The sequence below is a fragment of the Haplochromis burtoni genome, unplaced genomic scaffold (genome assembly GCF_018398535.1).
Source record: "Haplochromis burtoni strain Fernald_Lab_line unplaced genomic scaffold, NCSU_Asbu1 Contig_4, whole genome shotgun sequence".
Classification (NCBI taxonomy): Eukaryota; Metazoa; Chordata; class Actinopteri; order Cichliformes; family Cichlidae; genus Haplochromis; species Haplochromis burtoni.
The window spans coordinates 4,989,535-5,003,223 of NW_024582365.1; the positions used below are offsets into that span (position 1 = coordinate 4,989,535).

At 40.0% G+C, this 13,689-nt stretch overlaps 1 protein-coding gene across 7 annotated transcripts in view; it reads right to left on the reverse strand.

The window, feature by feature from the left end:
- ahnak (AHNAK nucleoprotein) overlaps positions 1-13,689 on the reverse strand; it is a 35,661-nt gene that overhangs the window by 20,559 nt on the left and 1,413 nt on the right. For 2 of the 7 annotated variants that reach the window (XM_014334800.2, XM_014334793.1), the window contains exons 2-6: positions 7,783-7,847; positions 3,833-3,889; positions 3,557-3,713; positions 3,218-3,444; positions 15-3,062 (exon numbers count right to left, since the gene is read on the reverse strand). In XM_014334800.2, the coding sequence (XP_014190286.1) occupies positions 15-3,062; positions 3,218-3,444; positions 3,557-3,713 (3,432 nt within the window). In that variant the 5' untranslated portion in view covers positions 3,833-3,889; positions 7,783-7,847. The remainder of the gene's footprint in view (positions 1-14; positions 3,063-3,217; positions 3,445-3,556; positions 3,714-3,832; positions 3,890-7,782; positions 7,848-13,689) is intronic. The other 5 variants (XM_042221613.1, XM_042221610.1, XM_014334785.1 and 2 more) reach the window with 5 other exon arrangements.

Here is a 13,689-nt window from a genome sequence, read left to right on the forward strand (position 1 = left end):
ACTTTTCCTTCAATCTTTGGAACATCCACCTCACCTTCAACTTTGGGGCCTTTCAGATTGAAATCCACATCAGGCATTGAAATTTTAGGCCCGGACATACCTGACATCTTGAATTTTGGTCCTTTGATCTTTCCACTCGGACCCTCCACATCAATGTCAGCTCCTTTAATGTCAACTTCGGGGGCTTTGATGTCAATTTCCCCTTTAGGAAGGCTGACATCAACATCTGGACCTTCAACTTTTGGACCCTTCATACCAAAGCCTGGCATTTTGAATTTGGGCATTTTAAGTCCTCCTTTGTGGCCCTCAATGTCAACATCTGGTCCCTCAATGTCCACCTTGGGTGCCTTTATGTCTCTCTCAATCTTTGGAGCGGACACATCAACATCTCCCTTGAGTTTGGGCCCTTTCAAATTAATGTCAAAGTCTGGTAGGCTGGGTCCTGACAGTGATGGCAGTTTGAATTTGGGTCCTTTGAGTTTGGCATCAGAGCCTTCGATTTCTGGTCCTCTAATATCAACTTCAGGTGCTTTGATATTCACATCAGCTTTGGGAAGTTTTATGTCAACATCTGGACCCTCCACCTTTGGACCTTTAAAGCCAAATGTTGGCATTTTAATTTTGGGCATTTCAAATCCACCTTTTGGACCTTCAATGTCAACTTTCGGTCCCTCAATGTCAACTCCTGGTCCTGGTGCTTTCACTTTTCCTTCAATCTTTGGAATATCCACCTCACCTTCAACTTTGGGGCCTTTCAGATTGAAATCCACATCAGGCATGGAAACTTTGGGCCCGGATATACCTGACATCTTGAATTGTGGTCCTTTGATCTTTCCACTCGGACCCTCAACATCAATGTCCGCTCCTTTAATATCAATGTTGGGTGCTTTCATTTCAATATCACCTTTAGGAAGGTTTACATCAACATCTGGACCTTCAACCTTTGGACCTTTCACACCAAAGGATGACATCTCAACTTTGGGCATTTTAAGTCCTCCTTTATGGCCCTCAATATTAACATATCTTCCTTCAATGTCCACTTTTGGAGCTTGTAGGTCTCCCTCAATCTTTGGAGCTGATACAGTAACATCTCCCTTGAGTTTTGGCCCTTTTACAGTGTTGTTGAACTCCTCCAATTTGGGTCCCCGTGATGATGATACATCGACTTCAGGTGCTTTAACATTAATTTCAGTCTTGGAAAGGTTAATATTCACATCCTGACCTTCAGGCTTTGGACCTTTTATGCAAAGAGATGGCATTTTAATATTGGACATAATAAGTCCACTGGTTTGGCCTTCACTGTCAATTTCTTTTCCTTCAATCTTCATTTTTGGAGTTTTTATATCCCTCTCAAGGTTTGGAACATCAACATTTCCCTTCATTTTGGGACCTTTCACACTCATATCCAAATCTTTCAGTTTAGTTCCCGACAATGATGGAGGTTCTATTTTTGATCCTTTGAGATTCACATCAAGGTCTTCTGTGTCCACTTGCGGTCCTGTAATATCAAAATCAGGTGCTTTAACATCAATACCAGTCCTGGGAAGGTTTATCTCTAGACCTTTGACATCAATCTCGTGTGTTTTTATCTCCCCTTTTATCCCTGCTTTATTTTCAACTTTAGGTATTTTGGTGTCAGTTTTGGATTTGGAAAGTTTTAGATCAACATCTAGACGCTCTGCTTTTGGAACTCCAAATTCTGCAGCAGGCACTGTGACATTTACTTGTGTTCTTTTAATATCAACACTGGGTCCTTTAATTTTTACATCCTTACTGTCAATAGAAGGTTTTATTGCTTTAATGTCAGCTTCAGGAATTTGTACATGAGCGTTTGTTCCCTCTTTCCTCTCAGTGTCTGTATTTGAACCTTTAATGTCAAATTTCAGTCCTGCTGTTTTTCTCTCACCAGTTAAATCACCTTTTCCCTCAACCTTATTCAGCCCAGATATGGATGGAACATTAACATCCATTTTGTATTTGCTATCAGTTGTTGGGAGTTTGATTTGAATATTAGAGTTGATTTCAGCACTTCCGATGTCACTTTCAGACTCTGAATGTCTTACACTCAAAACTGACCCTTCAGTGTTGGCTCTGGGGCCCTTGATCTGAACACCGGCTCCTTTGATGTCCAGTTCAGATTTTTTTGAAGAAAGTCCCGAGGTAACATTATCTAATGTTATTGTTGATTTTTCTATCCTGCCATCTTTCAAATTTGCACTAGTATCTGTCGACCCTCCTATTCTGATATGTGGAATGTCAGTACTACCTGATCCTTTCGTCTGCAGGGGACTGATTGTAATTCCAGATATCTTAACTTTTGTCCTCTCATCTAAAGTACTGTCTGAACTTCCCATCTGTGTTTTCTCTGTGGTTGCAGTCAAAATTTTCATTCCTTTTCCTGGTAAAGACAGTCTACCCGACCCTCCGTTTTCGTCAGTTGAAATTATCCCAGCACCCCCTGACCCAGCTGTAACATGGCTGCCGGCAGTGTTTTTGTTGTCTCTTAGTGTCACAGTCATTTCTGAATCCTGAACACTTTCATCTCCTTGCTCGCTACTCCCTCTTGAAGTTTCAGTGCCTTCATGGCATTTACTACCTGTTACTCCAAAGCTAGGAACCTTAAATCTAAGATCACTTCTTTCTTTTTCCTCTCCTATATGCGTTGTAGTTTGAACCCCACCATTGCCCCAGCGTGTCACAGTGGAAGTGATATTTGGCCCAGTGTAAGTTATGTCGCCTGACTCAAAAACACCTTCTTCTGCTCCCATTTTACCTGAAGGGCTGCCATGTGAGATTCTGATATGAGAAGATCCATCTCCAGATTCGTGCCTTAGCCCTTTGACGTCTGGGCTTGAAAGTTCAAGTTGCTCACTTATGCCACTTGGCATATCTACTGTGTAAGTAGTGATACGACGAGTGATGGTAGTAATTGTGCTGCCATCGCTGCTTGTGCTGCTGTGCCGCTCCGTGCGAACATCCACTCCCTCTGCAAGGTCTTCAGATTTCAGCCTTGGTTTTATCTTTCTTGTGTATATTCGCTTATAATCTTCATCATCCCCACTCTGTTGATTGAATGACACAAACATGCAAGTGTTACAGCACACCCTGTTTTAGTCCACTAGCTTTCCTGCAGACATATGAGTGATAATGTAGTTGGTTTTTCTTTCGTTTGTTTGGGGGGCTTTTTCCCCTTTTTTGTTTTTTAAAAAGAACTTACAAGAATGATATCTGGACTGGAATCTCCAAAGCGGGTCTTTCCTTCCCATGTAAGGGTGCTGACTGGTGAACGACATGGTGTGCTCAGCGGTGAGTAGTAAGGGGATTTGTCTCCTTTGTTTTGTAGTTTCAGTCCAACCTTGTGTTTGTTCAGTGTCTTTAGTAGCTCTGCTGTTTCTTCAGAACTCATATTTTCAAAGTAGATAGTGGCACCCACAATTTGGTCACCTATGATTTAAGTGGAAGCAGCACAAAAAAACAAAAGCGCAAAAGTCAGCGTGCACATCTTACTAAACATTTGGTGAAAGCTACATATTTGAACAAAAACTGAATTTGTTACCTTCATATACTTTTCCAGACCGTGCTGCTGGTGACTCTCCTTTCACCTCCTTAACAAAGAGCTGTCCTCCACTTGTCTGTTCAATGGTCATGCCAGTTTTGTCAGCACCTTCCCAATCTGGAAAGAGTACCTCCCTTGTCTCCTCTTCGTCAGCCATCTGTAAACATAGCCATAAAAATAGCAGGTTCAACAGAAAAAAATCATAGTTAGTTGGCAAAAACTCTTTACAGCATAAAATATGGAATACTAGTCTTAAACCTTAAATTCCTAAAATACCTTGTTTTTGTTTTCTTCAATTCAAGCCTCGTTGTAGCACAAATTCTCTTTGTTTTCCTGCAAAAACAAAAGACAGACTTTGAACAAATTCTATCCACATCCCACTTTGTAAGGAGCCTGGGTTAAAAGACCCAAAAGTGAACACTAGATGGTGTTAAAACTCCTTCAGACAATATAGCCTATCTAACTATAAGTGCCTTCCCTTCCCTCCAGGATGCACTACGTTTTGGAAACTTGGTTGAAGTCAGACCACTCCCTGCCCTGAGGAAACAGCCAAATCCCCTGCGTACAGATCAACTCAAACATCAATAGAAACAAAAGTGAGGGTCACAGGTACTTTATTTAAAGAAAAAAACCAAAAACACACCAAGGTGGAGAAATGTATGGTAACAAATAAATCACCTAAAAGAGTTACTACTCTAATACAGATGTACAACCACAAACACTAATCTAATAGGAAAACAGTTGCACCCTTGTATAGGATCCCACATTAAGCTTGTAGTTCTGTTCAATAACAAGAGCTATGAATTCCTTTTCAGCAATTAACCGTAGATTTGTTATTAATTTTTTTATCACTACAGCTGAAAGTTTTTACAAAGCTGATGACAATGATCTACCTCATTACGCTGTAGTAGCACACATTAGGTTGGGTGAGGCCATCAGAGTACATAAGGTATACATTATACCTTCAAATAATTACCAAATTTACCATATTTATATCACTTTAAATTAGGCCAACTGAAATTCATGCTTAGCTTTTCAACAACTGTCACTATCGCTGTTTGCAATGTAAAAAGATCATCACATCAATGATAAAGTTTGTTGACAACATTACTAGGCATGTGTCCACAAACATGCTGACTGGTAATACCCACTCTCCTTTTTGGAACACAGAACCTATTGTTTTGTTAGTACCAAGCTCTCCACCACCCACTCCTCGAAATATACAAAGCTGTTCCACGATGATGTGTCTCTACCAATAGAAAGGGATTTTTATGTTGTTGTTTGTTTTTTTTAAATTCGAGAGAATGTAATGTGATTGGTGACAACACTATTGGAAGTACTTTTTGATTAATGATGTTGCACCACAAGACAGTAGCAAAGCTCTAGTACCACAGTCATTTCAGTGAGACAATCACTACAAATGCCTACTGTAACCATTCAGGAGGATTTAACAAAGGTTCTATCGGCCAACAGAAAATGGCAAAAGCCTATTCATAGTTGTGATGAATGAAACAGGATATGAGTCACTTTGGTGATTAGTTTCCTATGTTTATTGTGATTATGATAAAAAACAAAGATTTAAGGAATAATAACTTGGAAAAAAAATAAGACCGATAATCTTGTCTGACCTTACAAATATATGTATTTTAATGTTAATGTCAATGTGCTAGAAATAATAATATTAGCAGAAAAATTAATATAATTTTACACCACAGTCAAGAACACAGTTACCACATAGGCCACGAATCCCTTCCTCATTCACTGATACTGCCTCTCTGTTATGCAAGATAACAAGTTGCTGGAAACAAGAGGAACCTGAGACGAAGCTAAAGAAGCAACAGTTTTAAGAGGTTTTGTAATATGCATCACTTATTCAGCAGCCATATGCCACTCCCGCCATGCAGCTAAAATGCAGTGTTTCAAACAAATGAGATCGTTAGAAGAAAACAGTTCTGGTGTTTCCTGCAATGTCCAAATTAAGACTGCAGATCTAGGTGGTGCATACAGTTCTGTGTGATATGAACTATTGTCTCAGTTATTTGTAGTCTGTTGATGCCAGTCCTAGGTCACATAACAAGCCCTCTGCAAATTAACACAAGTCAATAAATAGACTGGATCTGCATGGTTGGGAATACTGAAGAAAGCATGCAATGCTTTGAGGTAAAATTAAAATTCTTTGAAAAAATAGCATTTAGCCACTGAGCATGATTATGCCGGAGAATAGGATAATGCTCATTCCAAAGGTGATTCCAGCCGCTTGCAGGTATATAAAACCTGATCTTCACTTTGTTGCTTCATCTGTCCTCCTCCCTTCTTTCTATCACATTGTGCTTTTCCGCATGGCCTCATAGTACCTTGAAACACGAATCTATCAAGACCTCAAGCTGCAACATTATATGCATCAGTTATAGTTGAAATGTGTGAAAACTGAAGGGGTAAAAAAAAAACAGTACCAAAAAACACAGCTTTATTTAATTATCTTGGGTAGAGCAAATTCAAATCAGGCCAACTGATGCAGCCATTTACAAAATCTTTAAAGTGTCCTTCAGATCCCACACTCACAGCATTTGGGAGAAATCAAAGGGAATTTGTCTTCCCCATGGGCTCGAACACAGCTCATTTTGCCCGAATATATCCTGTCCTAATCCAGTCAATAAAAACAGACCCAAATAACTGACAAACCTTTCACATGATCTTGTTTTTCTCTTTTGCTAGTCTTATTGGCATTGTACAGATTACTGCTAGATGAGATAATTGTCCAGAAAAAATGTTCACAGGGAAAAGCATAAGAAATATTATTGGGTTTATAAAAACAGAGTGAGAAGTTAAGAATGCATCCACATTCATACGCATAATCGTGGGACACAACTATCCCTTTATCCCTCAAAGGTTTATTTTCAAGCATAATCATATAGTTTTGATAAATATTTTGATTTTGGCCTAGCACACAGGCTTACCATGTTTGAACTATTTGGGCCATTGTGTCCTAAACGTTCTGACATATTTCTGGCAGCAAGCTGTGGGGGGAAGCTGAGGCACGCAACAGAAATCAAGGGGGAATTTGAAACACACAGAAAGAGATATAAGGAAAAGAGGATGTTAAAAAAAATTAAAGTGAGACAATTAAAAAGGGGGGGGGGGGTAAATGCATTTTTGGATAAACCCCCAACTTTGGGGGGGGATTGTTGTCAAGCTATGTTATAGAACATTAAAGAAAGGTATCCAAGCAGAACTGAAAAAGTGGGGGTTCTCCTCAGAAGCTTACAAGTTCAGAGATATGCATAAGAGGATATTTGCAAAAAGTCCCTGCACTTTTTACTGTCATTACTCAACTTAATCACAATTATTAATTTCTTTGCTTATTTTAAGATAAACTTAGAAAGTAGTGTAATTAAGTATAAACTAAATTAGGAAAATTAACAATTAACCCAAAAAGACCTTATGATTATAAACATATGCCAAATGAATGAGCCCTTGTTCTTGAAATCATAGCAAATGGTCTGGGACTCCAGGAGTTGACAGTACATGACAGTCATTCAGCTCTGTATTCTTTCTCTTTCATTTCTATAACGTGCCTGAGTACCGCTGATCCAATGCCAAATACGAAGGTAGATCAACGGGCTTGTCTGTCATGTTTTATTATGGCTTGGTATGTCTGTCCAGAAGGGGATATGAGCAGCCAGCCAGACAAACAAAAGCTTCTGTTACCTCGAATGCAACCACAGAGCATTTCTGGATATGGATCATTTATACAGTATCATTGGCCTACAGATTTAACACTAATCAGTCAAAGTACTGCTAGTTTTTCCCTAAACACAAAAGAAGTAAATTATCTTTGGCGGGCTCTTGACATGGTCGTTTCTCAAGAAGGGAAAAGGGACTTGAGTGAAGCAGGTGGTCACTTTGGGAGGAGGGACGGGATACCAAAAGGAGACACATGGAGCAGAAGCACCCAGGTATCAGGTTTCCACAAGGCAGGCCTTTCACAGCTGAATGACGGCGGCATGACCTTCCAGTTACGTTGGAGGCTTTGCAGCAAACATTCCAAAAGTGGTTTGCAGTCTGACCATAAAATAGATGCTGCTCTGTGGTAACACTGACTAGTTAGTGTTTGAGCAAAGTGATGGTAGTAAGAAAATTGATTTTCTTTTTCTCTCCTTTTTTTATGTAGTCTATCATAGATTTTCTTTGTATCGTTTCCAATATACTTAAGGGCACTCACTTACCTTGGATTGCTCAAGCAAAGCCAAGGAGCTTCAGTTTATTGCTTCTGTTCTTGTATTCTTGACTTCTGTTGAGAAAAAAAACACAATTAGTATGATTTGTACACAGATTAAGTATTGCTAAGACAGCAAAGAAACCTTTGCTGCTCTCTTTTGCAATAACATTCCATGTTGCTATATAAAGTTGAGTTTCAGTCACATGCTTGACAGATGACAAAAAGCTATGCATGTCTTTTCCACATAGAAGTCCCTGCTATGTTACGAGGTGCATCTCCATATGAATGATAAAGTCAAATGCTGTGGTAGGATTCAGTATTAAGTGATGAAATTTAGCTGTGCTATAGAATGTTAGCCTACACATTAAGAGATGGGAAAAGCAGAACTGAAAAAGTGGGGATTCACTTTAGAAGCTTACAAGCTTACCATACTTATGCATAAGAAAATATTTACAAAAAAGCCCCTGCACTTTTTACTTTCATGACTAGACTTAATCACAGGTATTCATTCCTTTACTTCTTTTTAGATACGTTTATAAAGTAGTCTAATGTAGTAGACTACTGATGCTGATCAATCATCACCTTAAGAGGCTTTAATAATTAACCAACAAGTAGCTGGAAGCAGTGTTGACACTGGTAAGGAAATATGTCTTTTTAAATAAATTTAACCACTTGTTTGTTTCCAAACTAGCCAAACTACAACAAGTAGGTTTGCTAGAAATTGATTAAAAATGAAGCAAATTTGGCTATAGAGGAATTCAGAGAGGAAGTATACCATTAAAAATGCTAATGCATTGATCTGCCTTAGTTTCACTGCTTCATGGAGGACTGTAAAAATATCAAACCACAACAGAAAGGCAGAAATGCGAAGCAATAATAGCAAATATAGCAGCAAAGTTTGTTGCCTAAATTGAATCTATCATTTAAATTCTGAGCATCATTCTTTACACTAAGTCAGTCTTGTGTTTGTGAAAATCAAGGCAAAGCTGAAAATGTGAGACACGTGCTGTAACTAGCCCAACATCTTACAGGTCTTATGCCAATTATTGTGTTATTGTGAAACAAAGCCCTCTTTTTGTCAGTCTCAGTACAAACAGAACCAGACTTGATGTGCGCAGAGACATGCAGCACCAGTGGGAACATGCCCTTCAGGAAAATTCTTCTTCAACCCCATCATTAACTTCCCCCTTCCCAACATTTTATGTTCAATAACCTAAACTGCTCATTACTATATTTGTGAGATGGAACAGTCGGATTTTAATACCTGTGCAATGTAACAAAGCCCCTAACAGTGATGCAAAGTTTAAAAAACGTAGTAAAGTTTGGCCTGCTTTCTGTTGCACCAATAGAATACATAGCTGAGATAAAATACCAGCCAGTAATGGGTTCGCATTACATGTGTGAAGTGAGACTTGCACCACAGCAGCTGTGTATACTCATGCCCCTGTTACTGATTCAGACTGTTATGTCACAGAATACAACAAGGTAGACTAAAGAAAATGTGACACTGTGTTTGCCTTAGTGATAAAGTTGTTATATGTGTAAGCTTTTAGGTGTTGTGCTACAACGTCATGATAGAAAATGACGAAATAGGCATATCGGATTTAACAAAATCAAAATATATGAGACAGTTTGCCCCACCCTCTTTACTCAGTGTCTTGGTAAGACCACACACACATAGCACATCTGCAGGTATTTCTGGAAGATAAAATGTGGTCAACAAACAGTGAAGGAAGCAAATAAAAACACACAGTGCCCAGAAGTACCATACCACAGTCCACGACACAGATCGTGTCGCTTTGCCTCTCGGCTTTACTTGCAGAGGGAGTAGCACAGTGCACAGCCCCACCCAGGCCTCCAGTCACACACATTCCTTGATAGAGCCCTCAGGCCAGCTGGAAGAAAGCCCAACCTCTCCTACAGTGACTAACTCCAAAGAAATGTCCTCCTTCTGACACTAACTCTAGCTTTATTTTGTGCTGCCCACCCCGCACACAGCTGGAGTGCCCACCCACCTGCAATGAGTCCACCACACACCCCCAACCTCCAGGTTCCACTCAAACAAGCAAAAATGCAACGTTAAGTCAGCAGTGCATCTGTGATGGCACCCTAAGACGTGTGTCAAATGTGCATTGAGAGGTTACATTTGTGTCTTTTGGCTTAACATGCGCTTCACTGACGCAGTAAACAGCAGCCAGCTCATCACCCCATCACTTAAAAAGAGACATACCTCCAAACCTGGACTGTTAACTTTCATACCGGTACTTTGTGCTTAAGTAGGTCAATACATTCTGGAAACTGATCAAAGCAGCTTTAATCCGTCTACCAATTTGATTGCCAAATCCAATCAATTTAGTAATGAGAAAAGAGGAGCAATGTGACAATGATTAAGGCTCAATTTCAGAGTGTATCACACAGAGTGGAGCTCTGATAAAATTTGATTATGAGCAGATAAAAAGACCTCAGTACAGCAAGGCAGATACGGAGAGAAGACCAGTGACCTAATCAGTCTTGTTGTCAAAATAAAACAGACTCTCTTTCCCCCCCTGCTGCATTGTATTTAGACACAGCAAAAGCGAAGAAATACCAAAGAAGACAGCAGTATCTGGCCTTCAATGTTCCTTCACAAAAGCAGATAGGACGTGCACGTGTGACGTGTATAAAAGGAACGAGAGTCAAAATAATTGGTTGTTTTCTGCACTCCATAGTCCACATAGCCCTGAAGCAAACCACAAGTCCAACATAAGACTAAAGCCTGCCCACTGACGCTAACTTGGCCTGCTTCTGATTAAGCCATTGTGACTTTGGCAGGAGTCATGCACCAAATGGAAAAATTGAAGAAACTCTTAAAATCCTCCTCTCTTGCTCTTAAAAAATCAGAAATGAGGGGTTGCATTTGAAGCATACTTCAGCTTTGCCTTGATTTTCACATACGTTTTAAGCTCTGCACAGTTCTGTCATAACTGCTTGTTCTCTATTACACACCAAGACATTTAAGACCTCAGTTTTAATTTCCTCTCTCGAGGGTTCTTACAGGTTTTTTTTAGAGATCCTGTTCCTTTGCATTCCTATTTTTTGCATTCCTATTATTACACCAAGAACTGCCTTTGAGATTGTATATGTAACACTGTGCTATAGACAAAAAACTTGATTTGATTTGGAAAAAAAAAAAAAGCTTATTCAAACTATTTTTTAAGATCTGTTCTGCTATTAAATGAGAAGTGATCCTGGGCTGATGCCCAACAATAGTTTCAGTGGCATGACTATCAAGCAGCTAGGATGTAAATTTTGAACTGGCATAACAAGTTAGACCAAAGATAAGCGCCAAGTTTGAACAGATCAGCCATATAAAAAGAACATCACAAGAGGCTTACTGACACATTAAACAGGTCACGCCAAAAAATTGCCACGCTTAGTTTAACATGGCAATATATTCAGCTGCTGCTTGAATGAGAACAAATACAAGTCCATTAACGGAACAGGGGACAAGGTTATGAGTAGGAGTTAGGTGGCAACCATAGCAGCAGAATGTATATATAGATGTGAGACTTCCTTTGCTGTAAGAACCTGAAGCATAAACAGAGCATCAGGATTGTACTTTCAATTCACACTTCTATTTAGACCACACGAGAGTTCCATCCTCGAATATCTTGTGCCAGATAAAGAAAAACCATGTTGAATGTATTTCTCAGTTTACATTCCAAGCATGGTTGCCCTGACATTTAGGGCATGTATCTCCAAGTAGTGCTTAGTAACAGATGGCTTTTGATATTTTTTATATACGAGATGTTTGGAGGAGTACTGGTGCGAGTTCTTGCTTTATCAGACAGAAATGATTCACGCCCTTTTTGAGCTCCATGCTTGGGAAGGTCCCACATTGCTAAAATCTGCAGTGAAATGGTCTGAATTGCACGCAGGTGCGTGGTTGCCACAGAATTATTTGTGACTTATTGTGACTATTTCATCGCAAATTTAAAATAACTGTTTCTCAAAAACAAAGCAAGCTAATGATAGGCGCTCCACAGAGAATACTGAGTACACACTGAAACATTCCAGCAGTGGGTGAGTGAGAAGGGCGTGGCTGCTGGGTGGATTGCCTAGAAAGACGTTCTGAAATTGCACACTATGGTTAAATTTTTATTTGCAACTTTAGGGAAGAAAAATGTTGCTCATTGAAAATCTTCTCACTCTATACATTTTGCATTGTTTTATCCAACCAATATCCAGGGTGTGCATCTACGGAGTCATCCGGAATGCTTGGTTTCGTAATGAAAGCCAAGTGTGAAAAGGATACGCTATAGTTTGTTTGAAACCACCACGCTTTCTTTCAGCTTACTGAACACCCCCCGCCCCACCTCTTCAACCACCCGCGCAACAAACCCATGAGGAAATAGCAGAGGAAGCATGCCAGAGACCAGTTTCCTTGCATTTTATACTGGAACATATGAGTAACACCATTCCTCGGGCCTGTGCTGTCAGTCAACACTGCGAGAATACGCAGTTGCGCTGGCAGAGAATTGCGATAAGCATCTCAACACTGTCAAGGCTCCAAACTGTCATGCGGCATGCTCTTCTTCCAGTTCTTCCTACTAACGACGCTGGTTGTCACATGGGTGAGAGGAGCCGCAACATCGGAGTGAAAGAAAAAGAAAAATGTGATCAATGAAGCTTTAAAATTTCAAGGTGTGCTTTTTGGAATTCCAAGTGACCTACATTGCTAGGTGACAAAATAATGTACCCTCTGTACTGCTGCACTGGTAGACAGAGCAAGTATTTAGACAAACAGTATCCACCCCAGGCCAAGATGAGGCCCTGTTAACTGACGAGCATTTCAGCTTTGGGGCGGTTAGGAGCAGCTCTGAATGTTTGAGCAGCTGAAATATAAATCATGCTTCAAATTTATTATGTTTAAGGTCCACACCCTCTCTTGAAGCAAAACTCTACACCTGAAATATCATGTTTAGTTTGGTTATTCACACCATATTATCACCAAGTAAAGCTAAAAACGCTAAACATAATGCCGATTAAATAACAATCACTACGTTTGGCCCTTTAAGCAGCCTGTGTTATAATCAATCACCTTGACTAGAGCAATTTGAGAAATGCCACACATGTACAGCTGTGAGTCACCCAGTGTGAGTTAAGTGCACGTTGTAGAAAAGACTACGCAGAGCAGGGCAAAAATCAGCTCTCACTAACACTCCTCTAAAGTGACTTTTGGGTGTGGCAGGAGGGAGCTGCAGAGGACACGCAACAGCACAATGAAATTTGACTTCCAAGTGAGATTAAACAAAGGATCTTTCTGACTCCTGTTTCTCAACTTATACACCCACTTCACATAAAATATAGGCAGCACTACATGCAGTGATTCTACTTTAAACCACAGCTGAAATGATGCCATTTTAGGCTTTAAATATATTATGGGAAAGAAAATAATCCCCTGACTTTAGGGTTTCAGAAATGCCTCTTTTTCTTTTCCCCAAACGTGCAAAGTCTCAGCTCTCCCCCCTGCTCTGCCTCAAACCTGGTTTCAATTAGCTTGTCTTTCCAAACCACTACATTCCATTACTCCCCTCCTCAACCCCCTGCCCCGCCCATCCCCCCCCTCACCAACTCACTCCATGACTCTCTTTCCCTGTCTTCCTCCCTTCTTCTCCCCCTGCACACCCTGGCCAGGAGCCCAGGTTGAGAGACCCATGGTAAAATAGACAAAGACAAATCTTTCTCTGCTCAAGACCTTAAAAAGTAAGTCATGAAATCCATATATGCCTCAGAGCCAAGCAGCAGTGAAAGTTTTCAACTTCATGTTGCGCAACACAAACCAAAAAGGTTTTGTTCAAAAGCTGATACATATTTAGCCAATAAACGGAAGCAGTTTGCATTTAAAAATATAATACTTTTTGTATCTCTCTCT